The sequence below is a fragment of the Oncorhynchus kisutch genome, linkage group LG2, assembly GCF_002021735.2.
Source record: "Oncorhynchus kisutch isolate 150728-3 linkage group LG2, Okis_V2, whole genome shotgun sequence".
Classification (NCBI taxonomy): domain Eukaryota; kingdom Metazoa; phylum Chordata; class Actinopteri; order Salmoniformes; family Salmonidae; genus Oncorhynchus; species Oncorhynchus kisutch.
In genome coordinates this window covers 54148118-54167053 of record NC_034175.2, presented here as the reverse complement: position 1 = coordinate 54167053, position 18936 = coordinate 54148118, and the positions used below count along the sequence as shown (strand labels likewise).

At 46.7% G+C, this 18936-nt stretch overlaps 1 protein-coding gene across 2 annotated transcripts in view; it reads right to left on the bottom strand.

Annotated features, from left to right (window-relative positions):
• The window catches only part of erbb4b (erb-b2 receptor tyrosine kinase 4b), a 518904-nt gene that overhangs the window by 61757 nt on the left and 438211 nt on the right, over nucleotides 1-18936 (bottom strand). For both annotated transcript variants that reach the window (XM_031797546.1, XM_031797551.1), the window contains exons 17-19: nucleotides 17384-17516; nucleotides 7616-7738; nucleotides 5960-6058 (exon numbers count right to left, since the gene is read on the bottom strand). In XM_031797546.1, the coding sequence (XP_031653406.1) occupies nucleotides 5960-6058; nucleotides 7616-7738; nucleotides 17384-17516 (355 nt within the window). The remainder of the gene's footprint in view (nucleotides 1-5959; nucleotides 6059-7615; nucleotides 7739-17383; nucleotides 17517-18936) is intronic.

Genomic DNA, 18936 nt, shown 5'->3' with positions numbered 1-18936 from the left:
CTACCTGTGTCGTCTACGTGTGCCGTCTACGTGTGTCGTCTACTTGTGTCGTCTACCTGTGTCGTCTACGTGTGTCGACTACCTGTGTCGTCTACGTGTGTCGTCTACGTGTGTCGTCTACGCGTGTCGTCTACGTGTGTCGTCTACGTGTGTCGACTACGTGTGTACTCTACATGTGCAGTCTACCTGTGTCATCTACCTGTGTCTTCTACATGTGTCGTCTACGTGTGTCGTCTACGTGTGCCGTCTACGTATGTCGTCTACGTGTGCAGTCTACCTGTGTCGTCTACGTGTGCCGTCTACGTGTGTCGTCTACGTGTGTCGTCTATGTGTGTCGTCTACGTGTCTCGTCTACCTGTGTCGTCTACGTGTGTCGTCTACGTGTGTCGTCTACGTGTGTCGACTACGTGTGCCGTCTACGTGTGTACTCTACATGTGCAGTCTACCTGTGTCGTCTACCTGTGTCATCTATGTGTCTTCTACGTGTGTCGTCTACGTGTCTTCTACGTGTGTCGTCTACGTGTCTACTACGTGTGTATTCTACGTGTGTCTTCTACGTGTGTCGTCTACGTGTGTCGTCTACGTGTGTCGTCTACCTGTCTCGTCTACGTGTGTCTTCTACGTGTCGTCTACGTGTGTCGTCTACGTGTGTCTTCTACGTGTCGACTACGTGTGTCGTCTACGTGTGTCGACTACCTGTGTCGTCTACGTGTGTCGTCTACGTGTGCCGTCTACGTGTGTCGTCTACGTGTGTCGACTACGTGTGTACTCTACATGTGCAGTCTACCTGTGTCGTCTACCTGTGTCTTCTACATGTGTCGTCTACCTGTGTCGTCTACGTGTGCCGTCTACGTGTGTCGTCTACGTGTGTCGTCTATGTGTGTCGTCTACATGTCTCGTCTACCTGTGTCGTCTACGTGTGTCGTCTACGTGTGTCGTCTACGTGTGTCGACTACGTGTGCCGTCTACGTGTGTCGTCTACGTGTGCAGTCTACCTGTGTCGTCTCCGTGTGTCGTCTACGTGTGCCGTCTACGTGTGTCGTCTACGTGTGTCTTCTACGTGTCGACTACGTGTGTCTTCTACGTGTGTCGTCTACGTGTGCCGTCTACCTGTGTCGACTACGTGTGCCGTCTACGTGTGTCGTCTACGTGTGCAGTCTACCTGTGTCGTCTCCGTGTGTCGTCTACGTGTGCAGTCTACGTGTGTCGACTACGTGTGTCTTCTACCTGTGTCGTCTACGTGTGTCGACTACGTGTGCAGTCTACCTGTGTCGTCTACGTGTGTCGTCTACGTGTGTCGTCTACGTGTGTCGTCTACGTGTGTCGTCTACCTGTGTCGTCTACGTGTGCCTTCTACGTGTGTCGTCTACTTGTGTCGTCTACCTGTGTCGTCTACCTGTGTCTTCTACGTGTGTCGTCTACGTGTGTCGTCTACCCGTGTCGACTACGTGTGTCGTCTACGTGTGCAGTCTACCTGTGCCGTCTACCTGTGTCTTCTACGTGTGTCGTCTACGTGTGTCGTCTACGTGTGCCGTCTACGTATGTCGTCTACGTGTGCAGTCTACCTGTGTCGTCTACGTGTGCCGTCTACGTGTGTCGTCTACGTGTCTTCTACGTGTGTCGTCTACAGGTGCCGTCTACGTGTGTCGTCTACGTGTGTCGTCTACGTGTGTCTTCTACGTGTGTCGTCTACGTGTGTCGACTACTTGTGTCGTCTACGTGTGCAGTCTACCTGTGTCGTCTACGTGTGCCGTCTACGTGTGTCGTCTACTTGTGTCGTCTACCTGTGTCGTCTACGTGTGTCGACTACCTGTGTCGTCTACGTGTGTCGTCTACGTGTGTCGTCTACGCGTGTCGTCTACGTGTGTCGTCTACGTGTGTCGACTACGTGTGTACTCTACATGTGCAGTCTACCTGTGTCATCTACCTGTGTCTTCTACATGTGTCGTCTACGTGTGTCGTCTACGTGTGCCGTCTACGTATGTCGTCTACGTGTGCAGTCTACCTGTGTCGTCTACGTGTGCCGTCTACGTGTGTCGTCTACGTGTGTCGTCTATGTGTGTCGTCTACGTGTCTCGTCTACCTGTGTCGTCTACGTGTGTCGTCTACGTGTGTCGTCTACGTGTGTCGACTACGTGTGCCGTCTACGTGTGTCGTCTACGTGTGCAGTCTACCTGTGTCGTCTCCGTGTGTCGTCTACGTGTGCCGTCTACGTGTGTCGTCTACGTGTGTCTTCTACGTGTCGACTACGTGTGTCTTCTACGTGTGTCTTCTACGTGTGTCGTCTACGTGTGCCGTCTACCTGTGTCATCTACGTGTGTCGTCTATGTGTCTTCTACGTGTGTCGTCTACGTGTCTACTACGTGTGTATTCTACGTGTGTCTTCTACGTGTGTCGTCTACGTGTGTCGTCTACGTGTGTCGTCTACGTGTGTCGTCTACCTGTGTCGTCTACGTGTGTCTTCTACGTGTCGTCTACGTGTGTCGTCTACGTGTGTCTTCTACGTGTCGACTACGTGCGTCGTCTACGTGTGTCGTCTACGTGTGTCGTCTACGTGTGTCGTCTACGTGTGTCTTCTACGTGTCGACTACGTGTGTCATCTACGTGTGTCATCTACGTGTGTCGTCTACGTGTGTCTTCTACGTGTGTCGACTACCTGTGTCGTCTACGTGTGTCGTCTACGTGTGCCGTCTACGTGTGTCGTCTACGTGTGTCGTCTACGTGTGTCGTCTACCTGTGTCGTCTACGTGTGTCGTCTACGCGTGTCGACTACGTGTGTACTCTACATGTGCAGTCTACCTGTGTCGTCTACCTGTGTCTTCTACATGTGTCGTCTACCTGTGTCGTCTACGTGTGCCATCTACGTGTGTCGTCTATGTGTGTCGTCTACGTGTGTCGTCTACATGTCTCGTCTACCTGTGTCGTCTACGTGTGTCGTCTACGTGTGTCGTCTACGTGTGTCGACTACGTGTGCCGTCTACGTGTGTCGTCTACGTGTGCAGTTTACCTGTGTCGTCTCCGTGTGTCGTCTACGTGTGCCGTCTACGTGTGTCGTCTACGTGTGTCTTCTACGTGTCGACTACGTGTGTCTTCTACGTGTGTCTTCTACGTGTGTCGTCTACGTGTGCCGTCTACCTGTGTCATCTACGTGTGTCGTCTCCGTGTGTTGTCTACGTGTGTCGTCTACGTGTGTCTTCTACGTGGCGACTACGTGTCTTCTACATGTGTCGTCTACGTGTTTCTTCTACGTGTCCACTACGTGTGTCGTCTACGTGTGTCTTCTGCGTGTCAACAACGTGTGTCGTCTATGTGTGTCGTCTACGTGTTTCGTCTAAATGTGTCGTCTACCTGTGTCGTATATGTGTGTCGTCTACGTGTGTCACATACGTGTGTCGTCTATGTGTGTCGCATACGTGTGTCGTATATGTGTGTCGTCTACTTGTGTCGTCTACGTGTGTCGTCTACGTGTGTCGTCTACGCGTGTCGTCTACGTGTGTCGTATACGTGTCATATATGTGTGTCGTCTACGTGTGTCGTATACGTGTCGTCTACATCTACCTGTGTCTTCTAAACAGTTGAACAAACCAAACTAGGTACACCATCTCCATTAACAGAGAGAGGGATATGACATGTCATTGTCTCAGTCTAGACCACTAGGTTTATTATTGCAGAAATAAAGAAGGGTCCAGAGCTGTGCTTAGGCCTTCAAAAGGAATAACTCACACTGGTGCCCTGCCGGTAACACACGCAGGAGAATGCACACACACACTCACCCACCTGCGTGTGGACACAGACATGCATGCACGCACGCACGCGCACACACACACACACACTCACCCACCTGCGTGTGGACACAGACATGCATGCACGCACACACACACACACACACACACACACACACACACACACACACACACAAACAGTGGCCTAGACTACCATGGTGTTGACAGTCTTCTTAATTAATGAGTATTCATCCTCCTGCTATGCTGCTAGCTACAGGAGTAAACAGGGCTGCTGCTCATTGGTCAAACATCGCCAGGGGCCATCTCTACGTCTGTGTGGGTCCGTGTGTGTGTTGTGTGTGTGCATGTGTGTTGTGTGTGCGTGTGTTGTGTGTGCGTGTGTGTTTGTGTGTTTGTGTGTGCGTGTGTGTTGTGTGTGTCCGTGTGTCTGTGTGTGCGTGTGTGTCTCCACGTCCAATCTGAAGACACGTGCCACTGCGTTTTGATTGCTGTTTAAATGAAGAAGCTGTGCTGCCTCCTCTTCCTAAATCCTCCATGGCAGGGAGGGAGGAGAGCTGAGGGAGGAGATCGGAGGGAGGAGAGCTGAGGGAGGAGATCGGAGGGAGGAGAACGGAGGGAGAAGTGCAGAGGGAGGAGGGTGGAGAGCAGATGGAGGACAGAGGAGGGAGGAAAGAGGACAGAGGAGAGAGGACAGAGGAGGGAGAAAAGAGGAGGGAGGAAAGAGGAGGCAGGAGAGAGGACAGAGGAGGGAGGAAAGAGGAGGGAGGAAAGAGGAGGGAGGACAGAGGAGGAAGGACAGAGGAGGAAGGAAAGAGGAGGGAGGACAGAGGAGGGTGGACAGAGGAGGAAGGACAGAGGAGTAAGGAAAGAGGAGGGAGGACAGAGGAGGGAGGACAGAGGAGGGAGGACAGAGGAGAGAGGAAAGAGAAGGGAGGACAGAAGATGGAGGACAGAGGAGAGAGGAAAGAGGAGGGATGAAAGAGGAGGGAGGCAGCTCCTTCAAGTCTTCTCAGTCTGATACCTGTCTCTCCAGCCGTGTGAGTTTGCGTCCCAAATGGCACCCTATTTCCTTTATAGTGCACTACCTTTTACCAGGACCCATAGGGCAGGGAACAATTTAGGGAACACAGGAGGCTGGTGGCACCTTAATTGGGGAGGATGGGCTCGTGGTATTGGCTGGAGCGGAATGAGTGGAATGCTTTCAAATACATCAAACACAGTTTCCATATGGTTGATGCCATTCCATTCGCTCCATTCCAGCCATTATGATGAGCCATCCTGTCCTCAGCAGCCTCCTGTGATAGTGAATAAGATGCCATTTGGAACACAGGCTGAGTCTCTCCTCCCCTACCACTCCACATTGACCCCTCCTGTTTAGTCAAAGACATCTGAAGGTCCTCCTCCCCCTTCATCCCCCCTCCTCCCTCATGCTGTCCTCCAGTTGACAGGCAGCTATCCCACCAGCCAAGGCAGCAGAGAGCACTGGACCTGGGTTCAAAATATTTAAAATAATTTCAAATACTGTGCTTAATTTAGGCTGTCTGATGCCATTGAACCAATATAATAATCCACTCCAGGCAGGGTGAAGCAATTCATTTTTTATTTCAAATAGTATTTGAAACCAGGTCTGCTGAGCCCCATTGATTCCTCTCTTGGAGAGGGGAAGAGAGGAGGGGAGAAAAGAGGATAATGAGAGGAGGAGAGAGATAGGAGGGAGGAAGTGAGGGAAGGGAAAGCTCATTAGCATGGCACTCAGCTGATGATGCACTGCGGGAAATACCCAGCCTGCCTCTGGCTCCTCCTGGGGGCCATCACTAAGATCGCCTTCTAAGACACGTGCTACGTGTCACACCCACCCACACACATCCACCCACCCACACCCACACAGACACACAACGTACATGCACGCGCGTGTCTACACACATCAAAGCAAGATTGATAAAAGTAGAAATATAACCACGTTGTAATAGAAAGAGATTAAAAACACAGTGGAAATGGGTTGCTAGGAGGGATTTCACTGAGGTTGCATCACAGATGTAGTAGATAACATCATTAGATTCTTGACATCCATTTTTCCTTTTGAAATAAAAGAGTGCTGAATGTTTTATGAATGACTGGGGATCGTACTGTCGTCAGCCATAGGCGCTGTGAGCCTGTGGTGTGTGGCGGTGGTGGTGTAGTGTATGGGGTCTCTACGGAGCCAGTAAAACACTCACATCCATGAACTCCACGTTAGCCTTGGGTCCTGTTGCCTCGTTCAGGATCTTGATGGCGACCGGGATCTTCACTGTCTCACCCTCCGGCACCCAGATACCCTGAGGGGGGAGAGGAGGAGAGAGGGGGAGAGGAGGGTGGAGAGATGGGGAGTAAGTTAGATGGGATGATAGGAGAGGAGAGAAGGAGAGGGAGAGGAGAGGTGGAGGGCAGGAGAGGTGAGTTACATGAAGGGAACAAGAAACATTTGTAAAAAAGGGAAGTGGGAATAGGGGAGGTAAGACTACACAGCTGCCGAGTCACAAAGTCAGACACTGGTTTACAGACATACACTAGTCCAGGCCTCTTACACTGTGAGACACACACTAGTTCAGACCTCTTACACTGTGAGACACACACTAGTTCAGACCTCTTACACTGTGAGACATACAGTAGCTCAGACCTCTTACACTGTGAGACATACAGTAGCTCAGACCTCTTACACTGTGAGACATACAGTAGCTCAGACCTCTTATACTGTGACACATACACTAGTTCAGACCTCTTACACTGTGAGACATACAGTAGCTCAGACCTCTTACACTGTGAGACATACAGTAGTTCAGACCTCTTACACTGTGAGACATACAGTAGTTCAGACCTCTTACACTGAGACATACAGTAGTTCAGACCTCTTACACTGTGACACATACAGTAGTTCAGACCTCTTACACTGTGAGACATACACTAGTTCAGACATCTTACACTGTGAGACATACACTAGCTCAGACCTCTTACACTGTGAGACATACAGTAGTTCAGACCTCTTACACTGTGAGACATACAGTAGCTCAGACCTCTTATACTGTGAGACACACACTAGTTCAGACCTCTTACACTGTGAGAAATACAGTAGCTCAGACCTCTTACACTGTGAGAAATACAGTAGCTCAGACCTCTTACACTGTGAGACATACAGTAGTTCAGACCTCTTACACTGTGAGACATACACTAGTTCAGACCTCTTACACTGTGAGACATACACTAGCTCAGACCTCTTACACTGTGAGACATACAGTAGTTCAGACCTCTTACACTGTGAGACATACAGTAGTTCAGACCTCTTACACTGTGAGACATACAGTAGTTCAGACCTCTTACACTGTGAGACATACAGTAGTTCAGACCTCTTACACTCTGAGACATACAGTAGTTCAGACCTCTTACACTGTGAGACATACACTAGTTCAGACCTCTTACACTGTGAGACATACACTAGTTCAGACCTCTTATACTGTGAGACATACAGTAGCTCAGACCTCTTACACTGTGAGACACACAGTAGTTCAGACCTCTTACACTGTGAGAAATACCATAGTTCAGGGCTATCTCTCTGCTCTTATCCTCTCTCCTGCTTGAGTCACAGCAGACCTGACCTGGATTTGCATGTGATCCTTATTACGTGTCTATGGCAACTCTCCTCTGTCTGCTTCCATTCCTCCCTCCCTCCCCATCTCCCTCCCTCTATCCTTCCATTCTTATTCCCTGTCATCAACTCCCCATCTCCCAAGACTCCCTATCATTCTCTCTCTCCCAACCTCCACCTTGAAACACCTCCTCATTTCTAACTTGCAAAAAAAGTGGTTGTAGCTGTGGGAGTGCATGTGATAAGTTGATACCTTGTAGACGGTGCCGAAGGCCCCCGAGCCCAGTATCTTGACCCTCTTGAGTTCAGTCTCTTTGAGGATGCGGAGCTGGGCCTGGTTAGGGGCTGTACCACTAGGTGTCAGGGGCTCCACCAGCTATAGGGAGAAACAATCAATCAACTCATCAGTCAAATAAACAGTCAATGACTGCAATAAACAGACCCTCACTCCGTTACCCGTCAATCAACCAATCAATCTAGCAAGCTATTAAGAAACCAACCAGTCACATCTCCCATGGTATGGCACTCTTTCATCTTTCCAAGAGAAACTTTCAAAGAGACTTACCAGAGAGGCAAAAGTGACAACTACACTGCTCAAAAAAATAAAGGGAACACTAAAATAACACATCCTAGATCTGAATGAATGAAATATTCTTATTAAAAACGTTTTTCTTTACATAGTTGAATGTGCTGACAACAAAATCACACACAAATTATCAATGGAAATCAAATTTATCAACCCATGGAGGTCTAGATTTGGAGTCACACTCAAAATTAAAGTGGAAAACCACACTACAGGCTGATCCAACTTTGATGTAATGTCCTTAAAACAAGTCAAAATGAGGCTCAGTAGTGTGTGTGGCCTCCACGTGCCTGTATGACCTCCCTACAACGCCTGGGCATGCTCCTGATGAGGTGGCGGACTCCTGGACAGTCTGTGGTGCGACGTGGCATTGTGTAGCGCCTCCATGCTCTGGACACTACGCTGACAGACACAGCAAACCTTCTTGCCACATCTCGCATTGATGTGCCATCCTGGATGAGCTGCACTACCAGAGCCACTTGTGTGGGTTGTAGACTCCGTCTCATGCTACCACTAGAGTGAAAGCACCGCCAGCATTCAAAAGTGACCAAAACATCAGCCAGGAAGCATAGGAACTGAGAAGTGGTCTGTGGTCCCCACCTGCAGAACCACTCCTTTATTGGGGGTGTCTTGCTAAATGCCTATAATTTCCACCTGTTGTCTATTCCATTTGCACAACAGCATGTGAAATTTATTGTCAATCAGTGTTGCTTCCTAAGTGGACAGTTTGATTTCACAGAAGTGTGATTGACTTGGAGTTACATTGTGTTGTTTAAGTGTTCCCTTTATTTTTTTGAGCAGTGTATAAAACAAGAGGGGAAGAGAGTGGGAAAGAGATGGAGAATTGGGAGAGATGGAGAACTGGGAGAGATGGAGAGAACGAGAGGGTGGATAATAGCAACAGTTGAAGAGGAGTATAGGCTCGTGTAGTTTCATTATCTTTCAAGTGGAGAACAATGAAACCACCGGAAGGGAGAGAGGGATAGGGAGGAAGAGAGGTGGAAAGTGAGGGAAAGAAAGGTGAGAGAAAGATAAGTGAGGGAGGGGATATATAGAGAGGGGAAGCGAGCGAAAGAGAGAAAAAGAGAGGAAAGGAGTTGAGAGAGAGGAAGAGGGAGAAAGAAAGAGAAAGAAAACAGAGTGGAGAGAGAGAAAGAGAGAGCGAGAGAGAGAGGGGGAAGGAGCAGAGAGAGAGAGAAAGAGAGACAGCGAGAGATGGAAGAAAAAGAGAGAGAATGTGAGGGAGGGAGAGAGATAGAGAAAGGGAGAAGAAGTAAATCAGCTCTCCTCTCTGCTTCGGCTCTGTCCTCTGGCTCATCACAACACTCTAATTAAAAAAACATAGCTGTTCTTTATTTAAATGGAGTTCTGAATCAGGCTTGCATGAGAGGACAGAGAAGAGGAAAGAGGGGGAGGGGAAAGAGAGTGAGAAAGAGAAGGGGTAGAGAGAAAAGAAGGATAGGGGGAAGAGGAAGAAGAGGGGGAGGGAGGAAAGAGATATAGAATGGACATGGAAGGTGCAAAGAAGATGGGATGGATGTCCTTCCATATATTTTTAGTCCCCCTCTCCCTCCCCCTCTTCTTCCTCTTCCCCCTCTCCTTCTTCTTCCCCCTTTCCCATTCCGTCTGTTTTTCTCCCCCTCTCTTTCCCTCTCTCCTTCCTCTCCCATCTTCCCTGCCCCTTCCTTATCTGTCATTATCTCTTTCCTCCCCCTCTTCTTCCTCTTCCCCCTCTCCTTCCCCTTTCCATCTGTTTTCCTCCCCCTCTCCTTCCTCTCTCATCTTCCCTGCCTCTTCCTTATCTGTCATTATCTCTTTCCTCCCCCTCTTCTTCCTCTTCCCCCTCTCCTTCCCTCTTTCTTCCCCCTCTCCCTCTCCTTCCCATTCTCTCTTCTCTGTCCTCTCATGTAAGGCTGATTCAAAAAACCATTTAAATAAAGAACAGCTATTGTTTTTTAATCAGACGGTTGTGATGAGCCAGAGGGCCACACACAGCCAGCAACCTCACCTTCGCCCAAGACTGTAGGGAGCTGTCTGTTAGGGTATTTTCACACTTGGTCGATTTCAGCCAATTGTTTTGAATGTTTTTGTGCAGTGTGAACACTCCAAAGGAATTCAGAACCCTCAAAAGAGCCTCTGAAGCAAACCGAACTGAGACCACTTCTAGAGGTGTTCGGAGTTCGGTTCGCTTGAATTCCACGGCCTGGTTCCCTTTATTTAGGGCAATGTGAACACAAAGCTCCCCAGGCTCGCTTGTCATTATTCCTGCACCACACGCTAGACTACTGCAACACTGTTTCCCCTGCCACAACCCCCCACATTGGGTCCACAAAAGTGGGAAGATGGTGATGTGCAGGTTCTCAGAAATAAACGTGTGCTGTTTTGCATATTGATCAGCGATTGTCAAGGATGCACAGAAATTCCAAAATATGTATGGAGTTCTTAGTTCAAGATTATTTGTTTGCGATATGTGATCTATAGGCTAAGAGAGTTTCATAAAGTGTTTACTCGATAGTGGGGTTTGAATAGCGTGAGAAGACAACATATTTGGTGAGAATCACAACATAGGGTACAAAATACATTTGAGCTCTTAAAGGGGCAGTACCTACATTTTCAATTACACCATTATTCAATCTGCTGTTATTCTTCTGCTATTTATTATGTTACTCATAATATTTACATGTTAATATTATCTTCTGATTACAATTATTTAAATGCAATCTATTAGCTTCCAAATGTAAGTACGTACAATATCTAGCTGTCCGATAGCACCTTCTGATGGAATGGCTTGTCCTGCACTTTGTAAAAACCCAGAGTGCACTGAGTGAATGTTGGAAAAAGATCTTGGTTCCTTTCTAAACATAGCGATGTGAATGCAAAGAGGACTTGGACCACAACATAGGTGAAGTGAGATGTCAAAAGTTCAGAGATGGATTTCAGTCCTCATTCAAAGGCAAGGGCAGTGTGAATACAAAGAGAACGGAGCTATTTTGCTTCTCTTTTTTTTACCCCAGAGTTCACTTGAAGAGGACTGAGATTGGCTCTTTTAAATGGGACTTTAGGTGAAAACACCCTTAGATGAGGTGCTGAGGGAGCTGTCCACCAACCCACTCTAATCTGTGGTGCTGAAACCTGAGGAAGAATACTAGGGTGTCCATTTATTTAGTCTCTTCGAGGAGTCATTTCTTGTTTGTTATTACTTGTTATTATTTAAAACTAAAATCCTTAGGTGCGCCATTTCTTGACTTATAGATGAATTATATACACACAATGATTATTGAATAATATAATTTAGAATTGCCTCATGAGCTTAGATCAACTGTCGCATCCCATCATAATCCAAAATATAAGCTTGTTTTACTCCAATGTTTGTAAACAATGTAAATGTGAAATATGTCTAAAACTATCATTTTGATGTCATGGATGGTCAGCTCTTGCATCCGTACCTCTGTTTATGAATGTGAGCGTGGTTCCATTTCTCCAGGGCCATCCCTCAGCTGTTTAACTAAACATAGGCTGGGTTTACACTTTGTTATTGTTTCAATTGACTGACTTGCCACTGAGTTTTGCATTGAGCCAATTTCTATTGAATATGGTGAGTTCCGTAATAATAAAGAAGTGAACAGTACTGTATGTGTGTGCAGCTAATCAAGACAGCACAGTGGAGAGGAATGGATGGAGAGAGTGAGAGAGCAGTGATGTAAGGTATTACGGAAAAAGGCGCAATCTTGTCATTACTGAAATAACTAGTAAAAAGCCCAGTGCACCATCACTTCATGGCACTGTAAGTATAGGGTAGAAGGACATGGCAGGAGACCAGCACATTCAGGCTCTTACACCGCCCTATGTGATACTGAGAGCTTTAATGGAACCTGTCCCTGATGTCTGTTAACACAGATCACCCGCTCCTCTCCTACATGGGAGACTGAACGTCTGTCTGTCTGTCTGTCTGTTTACAGTGAGCTAGCGCTAGCCCAGGACAGTTTTCAGGCCTCCCTCTCACAGTAGGTATTAGCCACAGTACTGTTCGTGACTCAAATATGAAGTCATGACTATCAGTATACTGAAACTTAATAATAGGATCTCTATACATGTTATTCATGTTATTTCACAGTAACTCTTAGAACTAATCTATTTCACATGCAGTGGTGATGAATACTTGTATATGCAGCTATGTAGACTTAGCAGCAGGGTTGGGATTCATTCCACAAATTCAACTCTAATTACATTCTCTCTCTCTGTAAATGTTATTTAATTCAATTCAAATTTCAGGTCAATCTTTGAATTCAAAGATAATTCAATTAATCTCAATTCCAATGGTGGGTAAATTCCAAGAATTCAATTACCAATTACCAATTCAATATTAATAACTTGAAGATTAATAAATTTGAATTGAATTCAACATAATTTATCCAATTCAGGAACTGAATTGAAATGTCTAATTACATGGAATTGACCCCAACTCTGCTTGGCAGTGGATCATATCCTAGCCATTTACAACCAGATATGGTACCTGGTCAAAAGTAGCGAGCTACATAGGGATTAGGGGGCCATTTGGGACCAAGCCATCCTTTACCTATTCTATCCATTCATTGTGATCAGTCGAGGAGGTAGAGAGTCCCAAATTCAGACAAAATGCTTCCTGGTTTGGTCAAGTCGAGCTCTACAGTATGGCAGACTGGGTAATTCATTGAGATTGATGTCTGTACGGAGGATGAAATTGAGGTCTCCAATCTGCTCCCCACTCTGTGGAGGGAGGAGATTGTGTGTGGATGGAGGAGTGTGTGTGTTTGTCAAATCAAATCAAATTGTAATAGCGTCTACACATATTTTGCAGATCTTATCACAGGTGTACCGAAATGCTTATGTTTGTAGCTCCAACAGTGCAGTAATACCTACCAATAAAAAAACAATACACACAAATTAAATTAAATAACGAAATGAAGAAATATCAGAATGAGCAACATCAGAATCCAGAATATAAATATATACTGGAAATAATGGTGTGAAATAGACAGTATATGAATAGAAAAGGTTTGTACAGCAGTAGTTATATAGGATCATCCTTGACTAGAATACAGTATATACAGTACATATGAAGTGTGTAAAATAGTGTATAAACATTTTCAAAGTGACCAGTGTTTAATGACTATGTACATTCTAGATGGTAGCGGAGTGAACTGGCCGCACCACGCGCTGGAGGAGAGCCTTGCAGCTGCGGACGGTGTAATTGCCGTGCCAGGTGGTGATACACCCTTACAGGATGCTCTCAATGGTGCATCTGTAGAGGTTTGTCAGGGTCTTAGGAGCCAAGACAAATTCCTTCAGCCTCCTGAGGCTCAAGAACTAGAGTGGTTTGCTGCTGAACAGGGGGCCAAATTGCCAGTGGAAAGGTGCAGCAAGCTCATTGATTGCTACAAGAAGCATTTGTTGGCAGTTATCTTTGCCAAAGGCAGTGCAATGAAGTTCTAATTTTGTCCATGCCATTTGTCTGTATTTTCTAAATTAAAATGGTAAACTTAAGTTTCCAAAAATAAAATTTGTTCTGCAATGATGAAAATCCAATAACACGATGTTGAGACCAATTAATTTCAAGAAATAGAGAATTAGTCAAGAAAAGTGGAAGGGTGACAATTTACCACTGTACATGTAAACATGTTGTAATAGTGACCAGTAGCAGGATAAATAGATAAATACTAATGGTAATGGCAATCAATAATCAATGAACAGCAGCATAATGGTAGTAATACATCTAATCAATCATTATTTTAGCAGCAGCGTAGAAGTGAGGGTGTGTGTGTGTAAGCGTGTGGCGTAAGTAACGAATGTGTAAGTGAGGGTGAATGTAAGTGTGTGTATGCGAGTATGTGTGTGTGCGTGTGAGTAAGAGTGACAGTGAAGGTATGTGTGTCTGAGTGGGTAGAGACCTCTGGATGTGCATAGAGTCAGTGTGGATAGTCTGTGGAAGAGGGACAGCAGCGTTTAACAGTGTTACGGCCAGGGGATAGAAGCTGTTCAGGAGTCTGTTGGTCTGAGCCTTGATGCACCGGTACCGCCTGCCAGACGGGAGTGTGGACAACAGTCCATGTCGCGAGTGTCTGGAGTCTTTGGCAATATTTCTCGCAAACCATTTCTGTATAGACCTCGCTTTAATGCACGAAGGCATTGTCATGCTGAAACAGGAAAGGGCCTTCCCCAAACTGTTGCCACAAAGTTGTAAGCACAGAATCGTCTAGAATGCCATTGTATCCTGTAGCGTTAAGATTTCCCTTCACTGGAAGTAAGGGGTCTAGCCCGGACCATGAAAAACAGCCCAGACCAATAATCCTCTTCCACCAAACTTGACAGTTTTACAGGCACTATTCATTGGGTTATCCTGGCATCCACCAAACCCAGATTAGTCCGCCAGACTGTCAGATGGTGAAGCGTGATTCATCACTCCAGAGAACACGTTTCCACTGCTCCAGAGTTCAATGGCAGCGAGCTTTACACTACTCCAGCTGACACATGGCATTGCGCATGGTGATCTCAGGCTTGTGAACGGCTGCACATGAAGCTCCCGAACAGTTCTTGTGCTTCCAGAGGCCGTTTGGAACTCGGTAGTGAGTGTTGCAACCGAGGACATACAATATTTATGAGCTACACGCTTCAGCATTAGCGGTCCCATTTTGTGAGCTTGTGTGGCTTACCACTTCGCGGCTTGGCCGTTGTTGCTCCTAGACGTTTGCACTTCACAATAACAGCACTTACAGTTGACCGTGGCAACTCTAGCAGGGCATACATTTTACGAGCGATTGCATGAATGTGTGCTTGATTTTATACAGCAATGGGTGTGGCTGAAATAGCCAAATCCACAAATTTGTAGGGATGTCCACATACTTTTGTATATATTGTGTACGTCCTGGAGAGCTGCCCCTAGAGATGCGCTGGGCCGGCCACACCATCCTCTGTATGGCCTTCCGGTAGCGGGCAGTGCGGTTGCCATACCAGATGGTGATGCTCTCGATGGTGCAGCTGTAAAAATTCCTGAGGATCTGAGGGGCCACGCCTAATTACTTCAGCCTCCTGAGGGAGAATAGGTTCGCCGTGACTTCTTCACAACTATCCTGGGTCAACTCCTTGGTCTTGTTGATGTTGATGGAGAGGTTGTTGTCCTGACACCACACTGCCAGGTCTCTGACTTCCTCATCGCTGTTGGTGATCAGGCCTACCACCTTGGTGTCGTCAGCAATCTTGATGATGGAGTTGGAGTCATGCGTGGCCACACAGTGGTGGGTGAACAGGGAGTACAGAGGGGGGCTAAGCATACACCACTGGGGGGCCCCCGTGTTGAGGTGATCCTCATGTCAGAGGTCCTCGTGTCGGAGGTCTCGTTACATACTCTCACCACCTAGGGTTGGCCCGGCATGAAGTCCAGGATCCAGTTGCAGAGGGAAGTGTTCAGTCCCAGGGTCCCGACCTTGGTGATGAGAGGGAACTATGTTGTTGAACAGCATTCTCACATAGGTATGTCTCTTGTCCAGGTGAGAGAGGGCAGTGTGGAGTGCAATTGAGATTGCATCATCTGTAGATATGTTGGGGCAGTATAGAAATTGGAGTGGGTCTAGGGTGTCTGGGATGATGGAATTGATGTGTGCCATGACCAGCCTTTCAAAGCACTTCATGGTTACAGATCTGAGTGGTACAGTGACGGTAGTGCTGTAGTCATTATGGCAGGTAGCCTCAGAGTTCTTGGGAACAGGAATGATGCGAGTCAGCTTGAGACGTGGGGATTACAGACTGGTACAAGGAGAGGTGGAAAATGACAGTGAAGATGCCTGCCGGCTGGGCTGTGCATGCTCTGAGAACGTACCCTGGAATACCGTCCTGCCCCGGGGCCTTGCGAGTGTTGACTAGATTAAAAGCCTTATTCACATCCGCCTCAGAGAACGGGATCACCTATTCCTCTGGGATGGCTGGGGCCCTCATGCACTTGTCGAAGTGTTGAGTTCGTCTAGTAGAGAGGCATCCTTTGTAATCCTTAATGGACTGTAGCTCCTGCCACACGGGTCGAACATCGGAGCCGGTGTAATAGGATTCCACCTTGTTCCTATATTGTCCTTTTGCCTGTTTGATGGCTCTTCGGAGGTCATAGTGGGGCTTCTTGTGCGCGTTTGCGTCCTCCGCCATAGCCTCAGGGTCTGTTGCGATAGTCCTGTTTGTGGTAGCTCTGTCCTTTAGCTTAGGGCATTCCTCAATGTTAATCCAGGGTTTTTGCTTGGGGAATCAGCATACCTTCACAGTTGGGACAACGTCAACGTTGCATTTTCTGATGAAGCCGGTGACGGAGGTGGTTAGTTCTTCGATGCTGGAACATATTCCAGTCAGTGCTAGCAAAGCCGTCCTGCAGCATAGCCTCTGCTTCGGTGCACCATTTCACTATGGAGCGCGTCACATGTACTTCCTGTTTGAGCTTCTGTTTGTAAACAGGAAGCAGGAGTATAGTAATGGTTATACAGTATTGGTAGTTTTGTTCACATTTATGGACTAGGTACAATACAGTGGAACACTGCCTATAGAAGTAGAGCAACAAGATGCTCGTTAATTTAACACGTGTGATGTGGTATTGTATTTGTGTTGCTTTGAGTGAGTTCCATGTGAGTGGGTACAGGGTTGATGGTATTTTTGTGTAGAACATCCCTTTCAAAGAAGTTCTCATGTTCTATATCGTAACAAAGGAAAGGAGAGGGAGAGAGAAGGGAGAGGAGGGAGAGAGGAAGGAAGAAGAGGAGGGAGAAAGGAGGGAAGGAGAAAGGAGGGAGAAAGGCCTCAGAGGAGAAAGTGATTTGTTTGAGCTGGAGATGATGCTCTCTACCTCCTCTCCTCTCTGTCGGTCTATTCCCTAAGCTCTCTCTGTGTTCTCATAGCCCCGGGCCCCAGCCACCAGTGGCCCTACACACATCATAGAACACATCATAGACTACATCACATACCATTAAGCACAAGGCTGTTATTACAGCTCTTCATAGAGCAGTAAGTGACGTCTTTTTCACTAAGGCTACTAGGATGTAGGATCCAATTCACTCCTGTTTTCTTTAATTATTATTTCAATCAATCAATCATAAAATATCTTTATTGTCCCAATTGGGAAATTGGTTCCGTAGTCGGAGTTCAACAATAAAAACAAAATTTAAAACAGTGACAACCATACAACAGATATACACATAAGATAAATAATGAGATTGGTAACATGAGATCCATTGTGGAAATGTTTGACCAATAATGAACTCTATAACTGAAACGTCAAACCAATCAGTCTGTGTCTTATTGAGAGTCTCTAAATTTGGTCTGTGTCTCAAGGCATTTTGATGAGACCAATGGAAGCTTTTTCTATGAGCCACATCTCAGGAGGCCCTTCCCCTTGTCCCGTGTGTGTGTGTATGTGTTCACACGCCATACCTCTGTCTCGAGGAAGCGTCGCAGGGCTCTCTTCTTCTTGATGCTCTTCCTGCGGACAGACACGGCTACACTCAGAGCCACAATGACCACGACGAAGAGGCCCCCTATCACCCCGGCAGCAATCAAGGGAGTCCTGAGGGAGAGGAGGGAGAGAGATGTGAGATAGGGCCACAGTACTGGATACTAGTTACTAAACCTTCTTATTGGTTTTCTTTCTAATCATTTAGCTGCGCTTGATTGAGCTACTATTGTCTGGTAAAGTGGAACCGATAGAATAGTTTATCCGTCTGGCAGTCCAAGCAGGCTTAATCAAATGCTCAAAATATTTGATAGAAAACAAATACTACTTAAACCCAGGTCTAATAAGCACTTACTCCAGAGGTCACAACAGACTTGGCTAACCAGAATTAGGACAATTCTTACTTAGCTTACAACCGTTGACAAAATACATGATCTAACATCTACAAGTGTCCTGTTACAAAATTAGGCAGTAAGTTCAAAGAAGAAGGGAAGGAAATGAGAGTCAGGAGAAGACAACATGTTCTGCAGCTTGTCAGCCTCGTCCATGATCTCTCTAACCCTCTACACCCCTGTCTGTCTTTCTGTCTATCTGCCTGCACTGGGAGCATTGAGTTATGTCCCTATGGCTGTGTAAAAAAAATGGTGCACTTAATAGGGAAAATGGTGGCATTTGGGACGTATCCACAGTATATTGTGGATGAGAAGTGAGATGAAATGGTGTATCTGAGTGAATATGCCTATCCTCTATCTTAATAAAAGGGCTAATTTGGCTGCGAGCACACGGAAGAACAGAACAGTGCAAAAGAGATGAAAGTGGCGGTGCTTCAGCACACTCCAGTCGTGCTTTAAATCAGCAGGAAAGCTATGAGCAGGTCTGGTAGATCACAGAGAAGAGCAGGTCCCATTAAACGTTATCACCCTCAGCTCACTTCATTTGGAATCGCATGAAACAACTCCCAATCTTTCACTCATCGAGTGCTTCCCAAATGGCCCCCTTTTCCCTATGTAGTGCACTACTTTTGACCTGAACCCATAGAGAATAGGGTGTCATTTGGGACACAAACATCCTCATTCTCCCAGCTCTACCTCTCTCCTACACAATATTACAGGGATGGATTTACTTTACTAAGGCACTGCATGGTGCTTTCGGCAGGAAGTGGCTTCAAGAGACATAGTTGTATGCAGGCCTAGGCATACTCCGAGTGAACATTTGTAGTGGTGCACCCAAATGGAGAGCGGAGAGTGGGGGAATAAGTCAAAAGCAGACAGAGTGTTTGTTGAGCGGCATCCCTTTTCTCTTTTGTTATTTCGAGCCAACATGATAATCAGTGTGTATATACTGTATGTGTGTGTGGAGGGAAAGTTTGTGAGTGTGCCTGTGTGTGTGTGTGTGCGTCGTTTGTGCGTGTGTGTGTGTGTGCATGTGTGCGTGCGTGGACATGTTTAACTATTCTTGTGAGGACCAGAAGTCCCCACAAGAATAGTAAACAAACATAAATTTGACCACCTGGGGATGTTTTGTTAGTCCCCAG